The sequence below is a fragment of the Paroedura picta genome, chromosome 3 (assembly GCF_049243985.1).
Source record: "Paroedura picta isolate Pp20150507F chromosome 3, Ppicta_v3.0, whole genome shotgun sequence".
NCBI classification, from domain to species: domain Eukaryota; kingdom Metazoa; phylum Chordata; class Lepidosauria; order Squamata; family Gekkonidae; genus Paroedura; species Paroedura picta.
Genome location: NC_135371.1, coordinates 134455011 through 134477321, shown reverse-complemented (window position 1 = coordinate 134477321; position 22311 = coordinate 134455011). Strand labels below are relative to the sequence as shown.

Below are 22311 nucleotides of genomic sequence, written 5' to 3'. Positions count from 1 at the left end.
GCAGGTGCCAATCAGAAATTGGTAACCATTTCCCACAGAAGGCAACTTATTTTGAAATACAGCCCACGCTACATCAATATCTCTGAGGAGGCACATTTTTACAGTTAAACACTGAACAAATGCCTCAGTTTAGTACTCATTTTTAATTTTAAATAGACTGAGACTGTACCAATGTTAAGAGGAGAGCACTTATCAATCCACCTTCTCATGAAATGTATCACACAGAAATTGTATTAATTCATTTACAGGAGGCATCTGAGAACTGTTCTGATTAGACAAAAAATACAAAATGTACATGACTTGATAATTCACACTATGTTCCTGAAATTTGCATGGGTGTTCAAGGTTGTATTCAACAAATACCTCAAGATACAAACAAAGGAGATACCCATCCCTAAACTGTAGCACCCTTTACACTTAAATCAAAAAGAGCAAAGAGGGCAACCGTTCTCAACTTTTTTACCATAAAGAACACCCTGAAACATACCTCAGGCTTCAAGAAACCCCAGACGTAGTGTGATCATTCAAAATATGGTTGGGAAGCATAGCTGTGTACACACCCACCTGAGGCCCCTTCCATTCCCACCCCCTCCAGACCCATCAATGGCCATTTTGAGAGGGGGCAACATAACCATATTTGGTCATAGGTAAAGGTCTGACCCTTGGGGTGACGCCCTCCAGCGTTTTCATGGCAGACTCAATATGGGGTGGTTTGCCAGTGCCTTCCCCAGTCATTACCTTTTACCCCCCAGCAAGCTGGGTACTCATTTTATCGACCTTGGAAGGATGGAAGGCTGAGTCAACCTTGAGCCGGCTGCTGGGATTGAACTCCCAGCCTCATGGGCAGAGCTTTCAGACTGCATTTCTGCTGCCTTACCACTCTGCGCCACAAGAGACTCTATATTTGGTCATATCACCTGATAAATGTTCAACAATTTTTGAAAAAAAAAAAGTAAAATTAATTAACCCCCACACTTTCATGAAACCCTGGTTGAGAAGGCCTGAGTTAGGGCCTTCAAAAGTGGCCATTTTTGTATCCACTATAACAGGGGTCCCCAACCCCCGGGCTGCAGCCCGGTGTCAGGCCATGAAGGCCTCAGCACCGGGCTGCGGCTCCCTCTCCCCCCCTGCAGCGAGAAGCTCGCCAGGCCATGAGCAAATCGGCCGCCGAAGCAGCCAATTAGCTTGCGGCCTGGCAAGCTTCTCGCTTTGGGAGGGGGAGAGAGTGAAGCGCGGCCGCCGGCACACAAGCGCGGGGCCTGGGTCGCCCTCTCCCCCCACCCCGTGGCAGGGGTCTGCGGCAACAAAAAGGTTGCGGACCCCTGCACTATAAGACCTGAATGTCTAACCATAACACTTGTGAGATGAACTTCCCCCACTGGGGGAATTCCTACCTCTTTTCCCACAAAAAATGATTAGAATAATTTTGTACCTGTGAGGTTGACATGCGCGAGGTATCTTGTCGGCCTGTTAAATCAGACGAGGAGATATTGACAGGGGCACCACGATGCAATCGCATACTCACTTTCCGTTCTCGCTCCATTCCAGATACTGGACGAGGAGAGGTGTTTGCTGACAAAGAGATTTTTTAAAGTCAAGAACTAGACTTGTTGATTGTGTTAAAGTATTAAATCTGCTGACCTCTCCAGAGATGAATGTCAGAAATTCTGCTTAAATGTATTGTTCTGAGGAAGGGTCAACAATGCCTCAATACTAGGGATACTGTTCAATACACTGTGGGCTATTCAGTATTGGTGTTTACCACAAACCTAGTAGGTAAGGTACATTTCAAGAAAGGGGCTGATTAGGAGGGTTCAAAGTATGTTGGATTGTTCTAGATTTTCTAAGCAAAGTATGAATAACCAAGGATAAAGGCTTCAACCTTCAATACTATCACACTAACCTTTTGTTACAAACACCTAATACGGATCAGACCCAAGCACAATATTCATCCACTTACTGAGCAGACAAGGGGCTTCTCAGTCAAAACTTGCTAGGGAGACTGGGATTAAAATATTAGGGTTTGTCTCTGCTGCCATGTCATACCATCTTCTAGCTAAAAGTATATCCTTAGAAATTCCTAAGCTATGTTTGTATACATAAGCCAGATTGAGCATGTCTTGAGCACTGTGTTGATTATCTGCAAGGTACTTCAGACTTGTCCTCAAGGAGCGCAGTAAGGCTGCATCCCAGAAAGAGGGCTTTCAAAATCAGTTTATGATTTGCTACTGCGTGTTGCTGGTTGGCTGTTCAAAGTAAGAAATGTCACCTGGCACAGGCTTAAGCCTTTGGATGCCCCTGAAGTAGCTGTCTGAATCTCAGCCAGGATATTGTACCTGGCTTGAAAAACAGCAATGACCACCTTGAATAATAAATGCACAAATAAACCAGACAGTTGGGCTCCAAACACAACCAGTTAAGAAATGGTTCGATGCTTCAACTAAAAGCTTGCTTCAAATTCTAGCAAGTGTGCCAGGCTAACAGCAGCTAGCATTATCCGTGGAAATGAATTATCTTTTTTCCAAAGTGACTAGGCTGAGGCAACATAAAGAAAACATAAACCTTATTTGCCATATGTAGCTGACAACATTGATGAAGTGATGCACATCAGGGACTGTGCTTTGCTTGGCTTTATCTTGCAGAAGTGGGAGTTAAGAGATTCTATTCAGACATGTTTACTATATTATTGCCTTTGTAAGAGATGGAAGATTCAGTTAAAAATGAACTAATTTCTCTCATACCAAGCAATACAAACAGGTAAAGGCAAAGAACATTTAGTGTATGACACACTTCCTGTCTGAACATGAATCCCAAGGATCAAAGATGTTATTCTGTTCTGCCCTAATGCATCTGCCTTTGGATTAGGAGCCAGGGCATTTCACTGCTTACCAGTATGTGAGGTTGGGGTAAGAGGAGTTGGTGGGGCTACATCTTGTGTCCCTCTCAGCCTGCCAGAGGCAGTGGATGGTAAACCACGAACTGCTGGGTTCCGTGTATGTCTCAGCCTTTCTTCTCTCTCCCTCCGTTCACGCTCAACATCTTCAACTGCTCGGCTGGCACCCTGAAAGATTAACAAGTAATACGACTGGGATTGAACTACTGTGTGTAGCACTGACGCAAAGGACTGACACAGTGCTACAAAACTGTGATAACTGAATTTGTACAGATCCTCTCCAGAACTGCATTGTTAAAAGTATATATTTACTACTGCGAGAACTGGCAGACTGTATTTATCACATTTATATCCTGCCTTCCTTCTATCCATCACACAATTCAAGATAGTGTACTGAAAGTTCCCAGGAAATCTCCCATCCAGGTCCTAAGATTCATATCAGCTTAGTTTTAGCAAACTTACAAAATCATCTTGAACCATAACCTGGGATCCATGTCTTCCAGCTTCCCAATAAAAAACTATCCAGCTCCATAACAGATATGCAGATGGTCCAGCCGGGGAAGACCAAATGATAAAGTTACACCTAAGCCACAAAGTCTGGGTAGCCAAAAGGGAAATAACAAACCCCCCCCCCAAAAAAAAACCCACCAAAGTCATATGGGAGGTGTTCTCTAGAGTCATTTTTTGGTGACTCACATTTGATAATTTGTTATAAAATTTGGTACAAATTGTATTCACACTATTTCAGTCAAACTCAAGTTGTCATAATCTTTTAATTATACTTAATATAAAAGTTGCCAAGCTGTTGAATGCCCTTGGCTCTCTACAGTCTAGTTGTTCTTGAGTTCTTTTTTTCTCTGGTGTTTTTTCTGGTGTTAATTGCTGCTCATCTAGTGTGTTGTGGGAATCTCTTACCTTAGAACAGTAAGTATGTATTATTAGGAATGGTGTTATTCCTAGTTTACAGGGGGGAGGGAGGGAGAGACAGACAGTCCAACTTCCAACTAGGAATGCAGGAACAGGGGCCACAACTGCAACTTGCACAAGCAAAGAACATGCAGATTCTCAGCTATTGTTGGACTATATGCAAAAAGTGCAGGAAATATCAGGTGTTGCTTTGTTCCATCTTTGACTAGAATAAAGTGCCACATTCCACTGAATAATGTTCTCAATATGAACATCAGAGAAAGACTGCATTCAAATGTTACAACCAACTCAGCAATAGTTGCTTTCTCCCCTGTGCAATGTGACTGAAAACTTCCTGCTTTGAACTCCAATTTGCTGTGACATCCAAATACAGGTGGCTTAACAGAGGTTACAGTATTTGCTGGCATATAAGACTACTTCCCCCCCCCTGAAAAACATGGCGCCAAGTGGGGGGGGTCGTCCTATCCGCCGGGTGCACTTCAGTTGGGATAGACATAGCTGCCCTTAGTGGCCAATAGTACTGTAATGTAATGTAACAAACTCTATATTTTGAGTGGAAATGTCGGGGGGTCGTCTTATACGCCCAGTCGTCTTATACGCCAGCAAATACGGTAATTACAGCAGCTGAATGTGGTTGCCAAATACACATGGTCAGTCTTCAAGGATTGAGCTAGAAAGTAACATCTGGTCTAAACAAACAACACTGGTTGCAATCTTACTGTTTGTAAAGGCATCATATCAGCATACCAACTGGATCAAATGTAAAGATAAAATTATGCAGTGCCTAGACTTCCAATATTAAGTTCAACATTAGCAGAAAGCCAAACATCTTTGAACATTTTTAGCAGAGGCTAGATAGTCATCTGACAGAAATGCTGAATTCATGAACTTAGGCAGATTTTGAGTGGGATGTGCCAGTGTTTGCCTCTTGTGTCCCTTTCTTGCATGCCCAGGGAATTGCTGATCACCACTGTGGGATGGTTGGTGAATTTCCTCCAGGCCAGGCTGAAGTATAGAGATTTTTGGTGTGTGTGCGTGGGGGGGAATCACTTGGGCATGAAACTGGGGCTACTGTGGGTAGTCAGGTAGTTGTGAATTCCTGCATAGTACAGGGTGTTGGACTAGATGACGCTGGAGGTACCAACTCTGATTTTATGAACCAGCCTTTTAGATAGCAAATCAATATATCTTATACTACTTTTAACCCAAAACAAGAGATAAAGTTCTCCCATCATTCCCAATTTTCCCCACTACATGTTAAGTGATTTAAATTATTTGGCTACTTACAAATTTGAGCATGTTCCAATCAAACACATAATCATAGGAAAAGCCTTGTCTGTGGAAGAGGTTTCTGAATAATTGTCTTAGATAAGAGTAATCTGGTTTGTCATCAAAACGCAGTGAGCGGCAGAAATTCAAGTATGTAGCAAACTCAGCTGAAATGAGAAATCCTCATCATATTACTGAAGTCAATGCAAAAAAGAAAAAAGTAGATTCATCAGCTCATTCCCTTTCTCAATTTCCCCCAATTTACAGGAGAAATGCTAAGAAAAGCGGCTGCTAGGAATACCTGCCTATTCGAACAGGAACTTAGCAGCTATAGGTTAAATTATGGCTTCATGTGAACACTAAGTCCACACACGACTTTTCTCTTTAAGGATGCAATGGACAGTTCACCATAATAAGCAGACACTATAGTCAGTGCCAAAGACACACTGAACAAATGTATCTGAAAAGATAAAAGGGCAAACAGGAGTTGCCGCGTGAACACAGAAAACCTAAGCATTCATTTATGTGAAAAGGAGTGCCAGAGTGAATGGTGAACTGTAACAGAAGACATGATATTAAGTTACAGAAGACACAACAAGTAACAGAAGACACTATATTAAGTTAGAAGTTCCACTGAAAAGTTTGATTGCATATTCATTTCAAGATTATCTAGTCCAGAGAATAAACTTACAAGGGTATCCTTTACACAAAACCTCAATGGGTGTAGACATTTTCTTTTCACTGATGCGTTCATATTTCTGTCTCTTTGTGGCTGCTTTCAATCCCTGCCAGGGGAGGGAGCCCAGATTAAAATACATGAGTACATAGCCCAAGGACTCCAAGTCATCTCTGCGAGATTGTTCTACAAGAGTATAAGAGTGGAGCCATTAGGTTCTGTTATCTGGTAAAATAGCACAAAGGTGTTTAATGCAACAAATGACGGTGAAAATATTACCTTTAAAAAAAAACATGCTAACTATTGGAGTGGGGGATTCCGTTTGCTACACAATCTGAAAAAATTATATTCATTCCCACATTTATTCCTAAAGATTCCCATAGCACTGAATAGGACTTTATAGAACCAGGGTTACCTACACAGGCCAGTCCTGGCCCACTGACCCACCCAGATTCATAAATTCTGCTTTGGCTTACTAGCCAGTCATTTATGGTCACCACCGCCTTACTCCTTCACTCAAGTCTTCTGCATATGTTTTTGCATCTCTTGTGCTACTGCCTGAATTTGAAGGAGAATTGCTTTCCAATATTGAGGGCATTTTTGGAGCCCTGTAATCCAGACCACACTGTGCCAAAAAGAGAACCAGCAAGCTGTGGAAAGGTAACTGCAGAGCAAGTAGCTAGAGATGATTCATACAAGTGATCAAAGCTACAATCTGTAAGGCTAATCGTAATACATCTTTCCCTCAGATTATAGTCAAAAACAAAAGGAAAGATTCTCTTCTTCAACTTATCTGCTCTAAAACTTTCATTATGACTGAGTTCCTTATTGCTGTTATGCTGAACAACAGCAAGGCAAATCTAACCTAGCAGCACTTTTGGCAGCTTGAACTGAAGGTAAGAGTGTTCCTTATTTCAAACATAGCTATCCATCCAAACATAATCAAACATAACATAGCCAAACCACCCCAAGAGAAACATATGGGTCAAAACACCGCCAAGCATCTTGTCACATATTAGAGTTGCCTGATTAGAGGTGGAATGCACTCCCTTACTTGAAACTGTAACTATATTAAGAAAATTAAACACAAGGCCATCAAGAAAACTTGAAGTGAAAACCATTTGTCTTCTTCAGCTCTCCTTTTTCAAGCATGGGCACAACAGTGAACAGAAAAAAAAATCTGCTCCCAGCTCACCAATTCCAAGATGAGTGTTGATTGAGGCATAGCGGGCAGTTCCTGTTAAGTTTTTATTTTCACGATACGGAATGTGCTGATGGGTACGAGCATCCCGGTATTTCTTGGCCAGACCAAAATCGATGATATAGACAAGATTGCCTTTCTTGCCTAAGCCCATCAGGAAGTTATCAGGCTTTACGTCTCGGTGGATGAAGTTCTTTGAATGAATATATTCTATCCGACTAATCTGAGTGCAAAAATATATATATAGAGAGAGAATATTCAATATGAATACTGAATGTTACTAGAAATGTTCATGTTACTATTATTATAAATTCTACTCTGAAATAGTGCATATTTATTATTGTTGTCTGCTTAATTCATCTTTGAAAATAACGCCTGCCAATTTACCCAATTTTTACTCTTCAACTGCAAATGTTACAACAGTTTGGGTGACATTATTCTGCTCTGCTGGTGTTTCCGCAATTGAAGGAAGTCTTGTTCATTCTGGGAACAGGGTCATGGAATTCAGTGTTTAGAATGAGGGAGGAAAAGAACATGGACGCTTGCACTGGAGAAGGGGAATTGGGGGAAACCAACACTCTTCATTGCTTACACCAACAAAGTCGGAACAGCCAGTTTGGCCCATCTCTCAATCTTCACTGCAACATCCCCTTTCCCTTGATCCATGCAAACCCCCAATCCTCATCGCCAGCTTCTTATGGCTCAAGAGGGACTGCTGGAAGATGGAAATACACTGGAGAAAACCTGCTTCTGTGAAAGTCTTGTCCTTTGTAAGAACCATCCTTTTGCACCCCTCTTGAAACATGTAGCTTATATTAGACTGATGAGTAGCAACCCTGTACAATGTTTCTAAAATCAAGTTTTTGCTTCAAGCACAAGAACAATGTTGCACCACACTCTGGCTCACACCAGCTCACAGAGGACATATGTCATCACTGTACTTAGTAGCCATTAGCTAAGATAGCCTTTGTGGACAAGTCTAGTTATTGTTTTGAATGAAATCTGATGGAAATATAAACCAAAACATCATTACATTTTGTTTGGAAGAACAAACTACACTACAAAGCTACAATTATTTCTTTAAAATAAGTACCCCCAGGGGAATAGATGCTGAAGACTTTAGGCTTTATAGCTTTGGCGAGTGCACACTCCTAAGAGATAAGGGCTTGGCCCATAAGTCTTCCTATTGTTTCTCTATTTTCTGCGGTAGAGTCTTTCACCGAAAAATACCTTCCTAAAGCACTAGAAACCTCTAGATATGCAAGACTGGTATCTTTCAAACATCCAAAAAGCATTTGGCGTCAGAGGAAAGTGTTGCATACTAAAGAATAACCTCTGACACAAATAAAGAAAGGAGTAAATGAAAGCATGGCTTAGGATACAAGTTGAGTAACATAACCTCAAATATTGCCAATAGCCAAGCACACACTTCACAGTGCAGCCTATGGCCATTTCAGATGCCCACCTTTTAATCAAATTATCTGTCTGGAGGGGGGGGGGCATGTCTTTTGACATGTCTTTTGAAATGTTCCACTGCAATTGCATCAATCACCTTCATACAGCCAAACAGTAACTTCTAATATACCCGGCTTATACTAAATGATCACATTTGTCTTTTGGCCTATAAAAGAACAGTTTATAATAAGATTTTTGAAGGCTTCATATCCAGTCACTAAGAAATGCAAAATTTTACTACCATTTGGTCAGCAAGCAATAGGACTGTTTTGAGGCTGAATTTCCTTGAACAGAAGTTAAAGAGATCTTCAAGGCTTGGTCCCAACAACTCCATCACCATTACATTGTAGTCACCTTCAGCACCGCACCATTTGATGGTGGGAATACCCACTAGAACAAAGGGAAACACAGGTTATTATTCATAATGCTTTGTGAAGGGTACACTGCATATCAGAAATCTGAAGAAATAGTTCCAATGCACTCTATCAAAGTTCTTTCTTTCTAAAAAGTTTTTTTTCCTAAAAATAATAAAATATTTATTGAAGGTGGTGAATTGAAGTTATGTATTGAGTCCCCTGGGATAGAACTGCTCTTGAAAATAAGGCAATGTACTCTTTCCTCTAACTATCTAGGACAGGGATCCCCCAACCCTGAGGCCCGTGGGCTGCATGCAGCCCCCAACCTCTTTCTGTGTGGCCCTCCAACTTGCTTGTCTGCTATCACCCTCAGGGCACTTTCCTTCAGACCTATCCTGTTCTTCCTGCCTCAAGGGCACCATTTACTGCTGTTCATCCTCTCCCTTTCTTGCAAAAAGGCAATAGCAACATTGTTTTGGTCTCCATGGTTCCTTCTGTCAGCCCCCTCTTGTTTTTATCCTCCATAATAGCATTTTGGCATTTCTCTCCATGGATTACCATGTTGAAGTTATGTATGCATATAAGTAAAGTCGCTGTGTGAATAGATTCAGGATATGTCAGGTCTGCTCTTGCAAAAAAAAAAAAAAAAGCAGAAAAGGACAGTAAAAAGCCTGGTATTTTTGCATATCGAACATTTCTAAAGGCACCAGCCATCAAAGCAAGTGGCTTCCAAAGTTACTGGTGAGGTTGCTGCTGCAAGCAAAAGCATTCTTCCTTCCACAACAACAGCTGGTTGCTCTGACATGGCCTTGCTTGCTTCTGCTTCTCCTCCTTCCTCACTCCAGCTAGGAATTTTGTTATACATTTGTGACTGCAGTGGCCCCTTGAATACTCTCTTATCAGGGAAGCTTATGGCATTCCCCTTCTCACATCTTCCTCGAGCCAAGCTCCCTTCCTTCTGGCTGCCATTTTACTTCTCATGATTGAGGCTTGGATGGCAAGCAGTAATGTTTATGTGTACCCTGCATAGAATTTGAAGCCAACTTAATGGTATATCCTCTGTTTCAGGTGGAAGGCTGCCCTTATTCACTCTTTCTCTCTACTTCCCCATTTGCCCCCCCCAAAATTTTTAACGTATTAAAATTAAAACACATTAGCAGGTGTCTCATAGTATTCAATGTACTTAGGATTACAACTCTACAATCTATTAGGCCAGATACACAATCCATTTTTTTAAAAAATTGTTCCTAGCCTATTATATAGCCCAGTACTCCTGACAACTGTAGTGGATTGGGAGGGGAGGTCTTTGCCATGGTCAAATTGAAAATCCCCAGCTAAAAGCAGATAGAGTGGCATGGATTTAATGGGAAATTGAGGAGTTTAAGCCCCTAAAATTATACTACTCATATTTTTATTTATTCAAGGATAACATTGAAACTGCTGCTCTGTTAAAAATCCTGTAAAATATCTGCAAAAGGAAGTTCTGTTACAAAGAAACGAAAAATTGCAGATGAGCACCATATCTTTAATGACAAATGGACTGAGTACTTTGTTTGAAACAAGGATAAAGCAGTTTTCCTGATATGTGTTGAAACTATCACAGTATTAAAGGAGTACAATATTAAAAGGCATTCTGAATCCTGTCACAAAAGCTACTCAATATATCAAGGAGATATGCAATTGTTCAAGATAAACTCTCTTTAAAAAATCTATGTTTTTGCAACAAAATAGTTTTAGAAACATGTTGAAGAGAACCTGTCTACTGTGAGGGCCATTCACTGATGGTGAATTTGTTAAAAAGTGCATGGTTAAAGTAATGGAGGAAATGTGCTCTGAGAAGATATCTTGTGTTAGTTCTGTGATTTTATCTGCATCTACAATCACCAGGCATGTTTAAGAACTAGGAGAAGAGCTGCATATGGCACTGGTTGTTAAGGAAAACGTTTTGATTTTTTTCTTTGGCATTAGATGAGAGCAATGACATTATAGATACTGCTCAACTACAAATTTTTATCAGGGGATAGATTCTGATTTCAGCATTACAGAAGAGTTGTGTGCACTGCAGAGTTTGAAAGGCACCACAACTGCAGAAAATATATTCTTGAAGGTGTGTAAACCAGTCAAAAATCTTGGTCTGAATTGGGATAAATTGAAAAGCACAACTGATGGTGCAAGAAATATGGTGGGAAGTAAAACTGGCATAGTTGCAAAAATCAATGAAGAGATATTGAAATTAAACAGTACACTTCCCGTGCAATTTCACTGCATCATCTACCAGCAAGCTCTCTGTAGTAAGATTCTTCAGTGGGAAAGCATGATACATACTGCTGTATCCAGCATTAATTGCATCAGGCATCATGGCCTTGCTCGGCATCAGTTTCAAAATCTCTACTCAGAGATAGATGCAGAATATGGAGATGTATTGTACCATACAGAAGTCAGGTGGCTTAGTAGAGGCAAAGTCCTCAATTTTTTTTCAGTCTTCATTATGAAATTGATGTCTTTCTTAAGGAGAAAGGAAAAGACCAAGAAGTACTTTCTGACCCTGAATGGATTTTTGATTTGGCTTTCTTAACAGATCTGAACACATTGAATCCAAGGTTGCAGGGGAAAGGAAAGCTTGGGTGCGACATGTATACTGACTGAAAAGCTTTCAGTTTGAAGCAAAACCAAACATTTTTGTGAAGCATGTTATTGAAAGTAACTTTTCAAACTTCTCATGCTGCAATGGACTAAAATCTGAGAAGGACAAGAATTTACAATTCAGTGTTGAAAGACACATCAAAGCAGGTGGAATTTCAGAACAGATTCACTGACTGCCATAAGCTTGGAAAGGAAATAAGGATGTTTCAGAATGTTTCAGAATTCATTTGAAGTAGCACCAGAAGATGCAAATAACTTTTTTCAGATGGAACTAATTGATTTCCAAACCACTGATCATCTCAAAGACATTTACACAGAAAATAGACTGTTAGATTTCTATTCAATTCTACCTGATATATTTATCAACCTAAAGAAATTTGTTGTGGGCACGTTCACTGTCTTTGGCACCACATACATCTGTGAATAAACCTTTTCCAAGATTAAAATTGTGAAATCGAAGTGTAGGTCAAGGCTTGCAGATGGACATTTACATGACATTTTAAGAGTGTCTGTCACAAACCTTGACTTGGTCATTAATGCCTTGGCTAACAGAAAACAGCCACAAAAATCTCACTGACTAGGTAAGCATGTGTAGCTAAATAAAAGTATTTAAAAAATTGTTCCAAAATGGATTGCATTAAAGTTAATATTTCTTCATTTACCTTTGAATGTTTACTTTTGATCTAAATAAGTAGGTTAATAGTTCTGTTACACTTTGGTTTAAGATTTGGTCCTCTTTAGGTTCTGGGAATGCTAATGCGGCCCCCGTGTGCCAAAATGTTGGGGATCCCTGATCTAGAACAATCATGTCCATCTAAAAGGTAAGAGAGTGGGAAAAGAAAACCATTGTGCTATTTATCCTAAATGATCAGGATTGCCAGCTGCCTAATTAGAACATACAGTAGAATTCGAATGTAGTTTCAAGAAGAACCTGCATGCTCAGTGTTCCAAATGCATTTTATGGTTTACCCCCTAAATCTTCTCTATTTATTATGTGGGCATAAATTGTATTTCAGTACAACCAGAGTACAGACTTATTACAGATTAAATTATTCTTCCAAAATAATGCACAGGAAACTGTCCATTTCTACCACCTACCTGCACTGCTCACATCCAACAACACTGTGTCATCCTTACACTGCATTAATTATCTGGCTCTCAACTTTAAAGGACAACTAGCTTTTAAAAACTAAATGAGAAAACATACCTGGCTTGATAACTAGCATAAGAGCAGTTAATAGATGGGCTGTATGCTACCTATTTGAAGTTTTAAAAAGTAGTAATGATGCAAGCAACATGTCTGTACACAGTCACTGGAGTAGTACAGTGCCGAATTGCAGTGCCTTCAGACTGGACTCTCCAACAAGGATCCAAACATTGTGGATGGATTTCTGATAGGATGCAATTTTCTCTCCTACCACTATAGCTCAAAATGACCCCTAAAATTCTACTCTTTGGAGGCATGGATCCCAAGGAGCATCATTTTGGGCTGCAGGGGGAAGGGGAGAAAGCTGTGTCCTGCTGATGAAAGTTCGTCTGTCAGTGGAAAAACTTTGTGGGATCCAATTCAAAATGAGAAATAAGTCGCAAGATCTGCTGGAGCAGCACACATGTACTCATAAGGTACCAATTAACAAGCTTGGCTTTAACAAACCAAAATCTAATGAATGCTGTGCTTTAGAAAGCAAAAATAATTGGTTTGTAGTTACTCCAAAGAATTGTGGGTCTGAACTAGAAAGCTTCTCAAGAAATTTACAAGTGTGAGTGGGATTAGGCTTGTGCACTTCAGTGTGCTTCGGTGGCCATTCAAGCCTAAGGCAGCCAACACTGCGGCATGGGAGGGAGGGGCGCCGTCGCCAGTGGTGCGCTAATTGACACATGCACTCAGGCGCAGAGGTCTGCGCCTGCATGTGGGTGCTGGGTCGCATGCTGGCACCGGCACTGCCCGTCCCCCCGTGCTGAGGCGCTAGCTGCCTCTGGCTTGAATGGCCGCCGAAGAGGCCAAAGTGCCCTGAAGCGCACAAGCCTAAGTGGGATCTTGTTTGCATCGTCTAGAAATGTGAAGGACCTAGAGCAGTGGTTCTCAACCTGGGGGTCGGGACCCCTTTGTGGGTCAAACAACCCTTTCACAGGGGTCGTGGCAAGACAAGCAACTTGGCCGGGGGCCATCCAAACAACAGCCTTGCAGGGTAGATTGAGATAGAGTGTTCATCTGTCTGGAGCAGAGGAAAAGAGAGATCTGCATGGCGGGAACAAGAGGCAGAACTGAACTGAGAAACCCTGGGGGAAAAGACCAATTTATATACAACCATGAACAATGGATCTTCATGCCATTGGTCAGTTTCAGTTTAATTTCTGTGAAAGAACACTTGCATAATTTTATGGTTGGGGGTCCCCACAACATGGGGAACTGTATTAAAGGGTGGTGGTATTAGGAGGGTTGAGAACCACTGACCTAGAAAAAGGGAAATGGGCTTGCAAGACTGTGCCCCATTTTCTGGTGGAAAACCTGGAATTGTTGGGAACACAAGAAAAAACCTCCTGTGAAATATTTTCTGTTTTTGACTGAATGAAATGCTTTTAAGGCACAGCTTTCTTTATTTAGAATGTATTGTACAAAGCTTTTTGTACAAAGCTTTTTTGTACAAAGATTTTTGTACAATAAAATCAGAGTCCAGTAGCACCTTTAAGACAAACAAAGATTTATTCAAGGCGTGAGCTTTTGAGTGCAAGCACTGAATCTGAGGAGGCTTGCACTCGAAAGCTCACACCTTGAATAAATCTTTCTTGGTCTTAGAGGTACTACTGGACTCTTATTTTATTGTGCTACTTCAGACCAACACGGCTACCCATCTGAATCTAAAGATTTTTGTGTATGCCAATCTGCAGCATTACGTAACTCCTATATGTATCATAGGCAATATGATTAATTTTGTTCACAATTAATATGCTTTAAAATATGTGATAACAATGGAAACATTACAATAGTAAACTATAAAGTTAAACTTGGTTTACCTCAATTGAGACAACGCTGGCAAGCCCTATAATGACTATGAGACAGCCTCTGCTCACAGAACACACTTTACTAAAAAAGATGCATATTCTATTTTCAACTTTTATTTATTCAAACCTCTCAGATGGCAAAACCTTAAAATACATGAGGCAGCAGCAGTTTGCAGCTCTTTTGCTGTAGTACCGAGTGTACAATATTTATAGCGACTGATATTATTATTAGTTAGATTTATTGCCCGCCGGTATCAGTCAAGCCATCTCGTGCTGGGTTACATAGAAAGTGAACACATTTAAATTTCGTAAGTATGCCAAAAAATGCAGACTGAAAAAGTCATCACCAACAAGGTGAGCCTTAAGCATCAAGACTCAGAAGTACCTATCATCTGTATGGGAATCTGCTTTTCTCCAAAGCTCTGGTAGTTTGGGACTATTTCACAACGAATGATCTGTTAATCATTACAGAAACTCAAGACCAGCTGCCCAGTTTTAACACTGGGCAGCATGTTCACACCACAAGTTCATGTTCCTACATGTAAAACAGATTGCAGTAACCTACCTTGAAAAGACACTGAGAACACTGTACATACTTCTTACTTTCCTACTACTACAATGGGACCATTAACAGACCCATGATTTATCAGCAGCATAATTTTACCTCCACCCTGCATCATTTTGTAAATTTTGCTCTCTATGTGGAGCTGAGGATGTTTCGTTTTCACACATTCCAATTTGATGGCAACTTCTTCTCCAGCAGCAATGTCTGTCCCTGAAAGCAAAAAGAACTTAATGTTATCATTCAAAATAGCAAAACCTTTAGCTGATACTGAGGAACAAATACAGCTAGCATGAGCGACCCTGAAATCCTGAAGCCCAGAGAATAGAAAGGGTCACTCTGAGTGTACCAACTATCCAAGATCAAGAAGAAAGTGGTTTGCATTTTGCCTGAAGTGGGACAAATTATTTCTACCTTACTAAATTCTATTCTTCTTTTGCATTTCTTTTAATGTATACTGTTGCCTTTTGCCTGATTCTCTTATTCTGTCGCATCTTTTGGTTTAATAATATTTTAGAAAGTAAATGAAGCTGTCAACTATGGGAAGTGTAGTCTGACAGACCATGATGAAAAGAATAAGGGACATTTTAAATCTCTGCATGAAAAGCATAATAAACAGCCTTATTATACAAATGCTGGAAGTTGTAACGTATTTTTGGAACCAGTCTTCAAAGTGCATTACAGACCGAGAAGTAGGAAATTAAACTGTTTTAATTTTTTTTAATTGTGTTCTCGTTCCTGATGCCTTTTACTAGTCCAGCAGAATTATAGATTTGTCCTGTGAAAAGTAAATTCCCATGCTGTAAGAAATGGTTTCTGAAAATCTTTTGTTACAGAAACAGTCTGCCAAATGGCATCTTGGGCTGTTGTTCAAAAGAGATGTCCAAAGCTCTCTTGAGGGCATGGACCTAGCTGAACCCTAGCCAATTTAACACCAATAACTGAATACAAGAATTTAAGCTTGTTGGAATTTATTTGCATGATTAAACATTTAATCATGTACACCATCCCAACTCACTTTATTATATGACATAAATCACTAAAAATAATATCTATTCACACAATGGGAACAATTCAGTCAACATCGAGCATACTCAAATTCCATTTATTTGGGGGGTCAGACTAAGCATGTGATTAGTTTCTCCCTACAAAAAAACTCATGGCTTTGCATATGCAAGTCAATATTTGAAGAAATTATTTCTTATCCTGTAAGGTGCCATTGGAGTCATGCGTTGTTCTATTGCTTCAGAACAAGATGGCTACCCACCTGAATAAAAACAATAACTAAGGGTTCTCAAACCTTTTTTCTTTGTGTTCAAAATGGACCCAACAGCATAACATTGAATTCAGAACTTTTTACAAATAAGAACAACTGTAGTGAGTGGGAATTTCATATTATACCCACCATCCTGCATCGGTCTGTAAGGGCTTATACAGAGCTACACAGCAAAGGAAGAAAGAGGCACGGTTTTAAAAATATTAGTTATTTTACCCAGACTATTAGTATTAGAATGGCACATAAAGCATCTACCAAAATCACACAACAAACATGCTGCTTATATGAATAATTTCATAAAAAGGAATAAAGTGTACACAGCTACAGTTGGACACAGATTCCTGAGCAAGGGAGCCACTCTTCTCAGGTAAGCACATTTTCTGCCAACAGATTTGTTTAGTGAAAGGGCAACATTTCACAATTCTTACAAAGACAGAAGCTGGGTAAAGGTCAGGGACTGAGAAACACTGAGGCAATTTGGAGTCAAGTACCATGAATATGCAAGATAGATCCTCTCTGTCCCTCTAAACAGCTTGCTGTTTTTCGGTATTAATGCACAATATTGATGCATCACAGAACTCTGTTACCACTAAGAGCAGGAAGGTCCTGATACAAGAAAATAGCAAACATTACTTCTAAATTAATCTTTGGCTGTTGTGGCCCTGCACTATCCAAAAATGAAATGAGTTTCAGATGGACAGAGTTTTAAAATACTAAGAATTAACAAAACATTTTCTAGTTACAGCCTGTCAACTTAATCCTGCCAGACTTCAGACACAGGTCTTAATGTTTAAACCTTAATATCTTTATCACAGATTCACGTTTATTTTACAACTAGACAAAACATTTCTGCTGAGAAAGTCCTACAGTCTCCTGCTTGAAGTTAGGACTTTGTATTGGATTTCTGGGAAGAATGTGGCTATTGATGAAGGACCAAATTCAGCATCTCTTAGGATCATAGTCAAAGACATATAGCCTTGTACTACATAATCCAAAAGTGGGGATTCTAGCATTTCTTGAGCAAAACTTTCTCTTTAGTGTATGTTCTTGCACTTACAACAACTCCCTTGGATACTCTAATAGAAAGGCAACCTTTCACCATCCCCTTGGAGCAATATTAATGACATCTACATGACAGGAAGGTAATCTGAGAGAATTAAAAAAAATAATACGGACGCAAAAGGTTAAGAATGCCAGGCACTTGCTAAGACTGAAACGAAAAATGTTTTATACTGCTTTGTTAAGCTGCCTTCCTTTCTGTAGAAGAATCCTAATTTATATAGCACACCTCCTGGGATATCCGAGCGCAATCTGGTTAGAAAGGTGCACCAAAGGGGCCAGCCAGCCTTGATGCCACTGGGGTGGGGGCAATAGTGGAGGAGACCCCAGCCACTATGTGGTAAGGGGAACCAGGAGGAAGGGTGGACCCCAATGCCACTGGAGAGGCTGCAGTAGTGGTGAAAGCCCTGGCCGATGTCCCAGCAGTTGACATGGAAAGCACTGCCATCATCAAGCTTGAGGAGTCTGCCATGTTTTCAGTTGAGAGGGAGGTCACAGGGATAACAGGTGCCACCATTACAGGGCCTGCTGGCTCCCATGCTTAGTCCTTTTGATTACCTGACCAACCTTTGGTCTTTGTAGTGGCCTTGCAGCCCAAACCGCTCCCTTCTCCCCCTTGAGACTGTCCCCAAGCCTGGGAAAGTTCCCAGACTCCGGGCCATGCACTGAGATCCCGGGGACTCTAAAACCTCATTGGAGTCCTCCTCCTTTTGCTTCGGGGTTTCAGGGCCAGACGGACCTGCAGATTCAACACCCATGGATTTTCCTTCAACTTTATAGGGCTCTTTGTAGATAATGAGTGGAGCTAGCCACAAGCCTAACTACCTGAGCAGCATTAACATGAAAACAAGAGACTAGCAAAGGTTATTTGCCACTGTCTTCCTTTGCACAGAGACACTGGAATTCCTTGCTGGCCCTCCCATCTGTACTCACCAGGGCTGACCCCTGCTTAACTTCAGAGACCTGAGGAGACTGCTTTCTTGTTTCCTAGTAGCTGATAGGAGGAACAGCTTTCACTGCACTAGTGAACGGGAATGAGATGTAATAATTCTCTTATTGCTAGAATTTGGAAATAAGAAAGGTTAGAGTCCAACAGTTACTGAAAATGGAACTGATGGATTACCTCATGGTTGAAAGGACTTACTTATTCCTCCCTTGCCATCTTCCAAACACACTAGTGTCAGGTTTACACACTTACTACAAGCAAAAAAGACTTCACTATCTTGAGGGTCAGTAAAAGCTCCACTACTACTATATTGGAGGGTTGTTTTTTTTAAAGTAATAGATGGTGAAACAGTTCAATATCTGCAACATTATGCTTTCTCTAGACTCAGTAGATTCATAGTGATGATAGCATAGAGACTTAAGTGCTGGTTGCTAATATGCAAACAATAGATAGCACATACATTGGTGCAGTGGCGTTATTCTCTCTCACACCTCCCCTCCCCAGTCTAGCTTTAAGACACTATATTTGTATACAGTGCAGATAACTGCACACTTTGTTATGCGACCCTTTAAAAACAAACTAGACAGCTGCCTCTCACAAACTAGCTGTTTAGTGTCTGGCTGGAGATTTGATATCTAGATGAACAGTGTTATTAAGATTAATAACAGACACGTGTTTTTATAAGAAGTCTTTCAACCTGCAAAGCAGCTTTAACTACTTGTCTCATTGGTGGAGCTGCAACAGAAAAGAATGACTGCTGGGGGCACACCCTTATATATAGCTCCAGAAGCACCTCATAACCCTCTAACTAATGTCAGCAAGTGGCATACAGCGCTGGGGCCTTTTAAAACAGTTCGTAAGTAGTTTGAGAGCCAGCACCAGAGACACCACCAAACTAGTTTTTTGATCCTTGACAATAAACAGTCAATCAGAAGTCTTGATTTTTCATTTTCAGACAGTCAGTTAAGAATATACACAAATGCATAAGTGATGAAGCCTGTCAGCATTCTAACAGAGAACACTGCAGTAGAGCAAATTTGTAGTGTTGTACTAATAACAGCTAACAGATCTCAGATGGATTCCCTGGGCCTCTCATGCACAAATTGGTGTATTTTTAACCACAAGTGCTCATACATAGATTGGCTTACATTCCTGTACATCAGCATGCATAGTCAGCAATCCCATTAAAGCTATTCAACGCATACTGCAGTGCTTAGCAAAAGACTGTGCAGGATTGAACCCAAACCTATTTAACAGCATCAATATATTATCAGATATTTCTCTGACTTATCTTTGCATAAAAAAACACCCGTTTTTTTAGGAGACAGACTAGTTTACAGCATACAAAAAGAAAAGGAAAATCCACATCTATCCACATCTGAGGCCTCTGGTTGTGGCCCACAGTTTATATAACCAAAGCTGGGTACTTAGTTTGAAGATAACAAATGGGTACCTTCCAGATACACTAGGCTTGAAAAAAAAGGATGCCTTATAACAGTAGGCATGACAAGCCACAAAACAAGATGCTTAAAGGGGTTTTAATGGGGTATTGCTGTTTTATGAGATTTAAACATGTAACCAACCACAAGACTAATAACAGCTCATGGGTGGCTGGTAGAAATCGAATAAATAATAAGAATACAAAACAACCGAAGCCTCAGGACTTCTCTTGGATTCATTCCTGGAACTCATACCGCACAAATAATTCAAATATTGTAATGGTTTCCCTCCTAAACAAATGATTATGCTTCAGAAACTCCTATGTCCCCTTCAGAACTGTCCAGCTAAGTAACATGGGCAAGGATCCTCAAGCACAGCTTGGGAAAACCAAAGGTGATGGGGGAAAAGCGATTCGCCCAAGGTCACAGAGGAAGTTACTGGGCACTACTCTGGTCCCCACTTCCGGGAAGCGAATTAAGGCCGGCATACCGAGACGTTTACTCGGAAGCAAACCCCACTGGAGAAACTGGGACTTACTCCAAATAAGCACGGTTACAACTGCGCAGGCCATTCCCCACTACGGAGCTCACTGCGGCCCTTGGGCGCTCCTGTCGCGGAGAACGTCGCCAACCGGGGCTCCTGATAAGCACGGAGGCGAAGCCGCCACCCTTTCTCCCACGGGGAGCCACTTTCCCCGCGGAGGAAGCCACACAACCCCCGGCCTCGCCCAGGGCTGCGCCTGCTCACCGAGGTAAATGTCCCCGAAGGAGCCGCTCCCGATCTTCCGGCCGAGCCGGTACCGGTTCCCGACTCTCAGCTCCATCGAGGCGGCTAGGCTGGCCCCAACCCGCTGGCGAGGACTCCGACTCAAAGCAGGGCGACTCCTGCCACCATCGCGGCCTTCCGTCCCGCTGCCCGAGGCCGGAGGGGTTGAGGGCCGACGACACTCTCGGAGCGGCAAGGATGGCCACCGATCCCGCGACACCCGGGCTCGCTCTCCCTCCCTCCCTCGGCGCAGCTAGGTTCAAGCCGCCATATTATGTGACCTCACTTCCTTGGCAACAGGGGGCGGAGCCTGGGGAGGAGGGTCATCGGATTGAAAGCGGGGTCAAAGGACAGCGATGAGGTGGGGTGGCAGGATTCAGAGGCCCTGGGAAGCCTCGTCGCCATAGCAATCGCGGAACTGCAGGGATTGGCTGGAACCGCCCGCGCGTTCTTATGGTTTCATGAGCGCCTCGATGGCGGCGAGCGCCAGATCCGGGGGGAGCGCAGCCGCTGCCAGGCTTGACCTTCCGTTCCGAGCAAAAGGAGGGCTCGGAGTCCTTACACATACGGGGCTTCTGCCAGATGCTCTCGTTCGCGCCTGCGGTGCGAAGGTGGCGTGGTTGCTTCCATGGCGAAGCATTTGATGTTTTATGGGCATCAGCGTGCAGGGGCTACACAGAAGCGCTTCGGTTCTATGGCCTCTACAGCAGCCAGGATTCCGTATGCCTGATTGCGAATAGGGCCTTGGCAAATTGGTTTATGCGTAAATTTGACCCTGTCTTGCATTCACAGAGCAAACGATTTTTTGTGGTCCTGGTCCACCATTCTAAGGTGTCCCCTTTGTCCTCGCATGACAGTGTTCTAACCACTGATGCTTCCCTTACAGGTTGGAGGGCACACTGAGGGCTCTTCTGTTCAGGGGTCCTGGTCTTCTATTGACACAGCATTCCATATTAACCGCCTTTAGTTGAGGGCTATTTGGCCTTTGTTCATAGGTCATCTCTGTGGCAAGCCTACCTTGGTCCGGATTGACAACACAACTGTGGTGTTTTATTTAAACATGCAGGGAGGGGCAACTTCTATCACCCTATGGCAGGAGGCAACAGCTATTTGGGAATGGGCAATTGTGAACAATGTGGTGTTGAAAGCTATGCACATTACAAGCTTACAGAATACTTCTGCACTTACTGAGCAGCATGGGGGATCCCATCCACGAATGGTCCTTCAATGCCGCTTATCTGGAGTGTCTTCCAGTCTCGGGGTTCCCCAGAGTAGATCTGTTTGCCACTCATTTCAATGCAGACATCCCAATTCTGCATTAGATCAGGGGCAGAGCCCCTGTCTCTGGAAGATGCTTTTTACATTTCTTGGGAAAGGGGGTGCCTCCCCCCTTCAGAGAGTTGGCAACCATCATAACACCAGTGTTCCTAACTCCATAATCACGGAGAAAAAGGAATCAACTGATTAGTGTTCAATGAAATTAATGAAAGATTTTAAACCCAAGTCTGTCCTTAGTAGGGCAGCGTTTACAGGTTTATTGGGATAAAAAGCAGTGCTTATATTTAATTATGATATGATAAAAGGTAGATTAATCATTTTTATTACGTTTTATTAGTATATCCCAAGTTATAGTACTTGGGTCTTTTGAACTAGCAGCTGCCAATGAAAGGATTCTGTGTGGAAGTCTGTTGGCTGTTACATGATAAATTCAATAGCAACGTTTTTTCATTATTGCTGAAATATCAGCAACCATCCTTTCTCCAAGGTTGAGGTTAAAAGGTGAAGGTATCCCCTGTGCAAGCACCAAGTCATGTCTGACCCTTGGGGTGACGCCCTCTAG

At 41.8% G+C, this 22311-nt stretch overlaps 1 protein-coding gene across 6 annotated transcripts in view; it reads right to left on the bottom strand.

Annotated features, from left to right (window-relative positions):
* CSNK1D (casein kinase 1 delta) overlaps positions 1 to 20773 on the bottom strand; it is a 35282-nt gene extending 14509 nt beyond the window's left edge. For 2 of the 6 annotated variants that reach the window (XR_013229444.1, XM_077328006.1), the window contains exons 1-8: positions 20454 to 20773; positions 15088 to 15198; positions 8663 to 8811; positions 6961 to 7189; positions 5781 to 5951; positions 5108 to 5256; positions 2890 to 3061; positions 1433 to 1572 (exon numbers count right to left, since the gene is read on the bottom strand). Coding sequence is in view for 4 of the 6 variants with exons in the window: in XM_077328006.1 (XP_077184121.1) it covers positions 1433 to 1572; positions 2890 to 3061; positions 5108 to 5256; positions 5781 to 5951; positions 6961 to 7189; positions 8663 to 8811; positions 15088 to 15198; positions 20454 to 20529 (1197 nt within the window). In the remaining 2 variants the exon portion in view is untranslated. Of the gene's footprint in view, positions 1 to 1432; positions 1573 to 2889; positions 3062 to 5107; positions 5257 to 5780; positions 5952 to 6960; positions 7190 to 8662; positions 8812 to 15087; positions 15199 to 16390; positions 16420 to 20453 lie in introns of those variants that run through there. The other 4 variants (XM_077328007.1, XM_077328010.1, XR_013229445.1 and 1 more) reach the window with 3 other exon arrangements.
* Positions 20774 to 22311: the final 1538 nt, after the last annotated feature.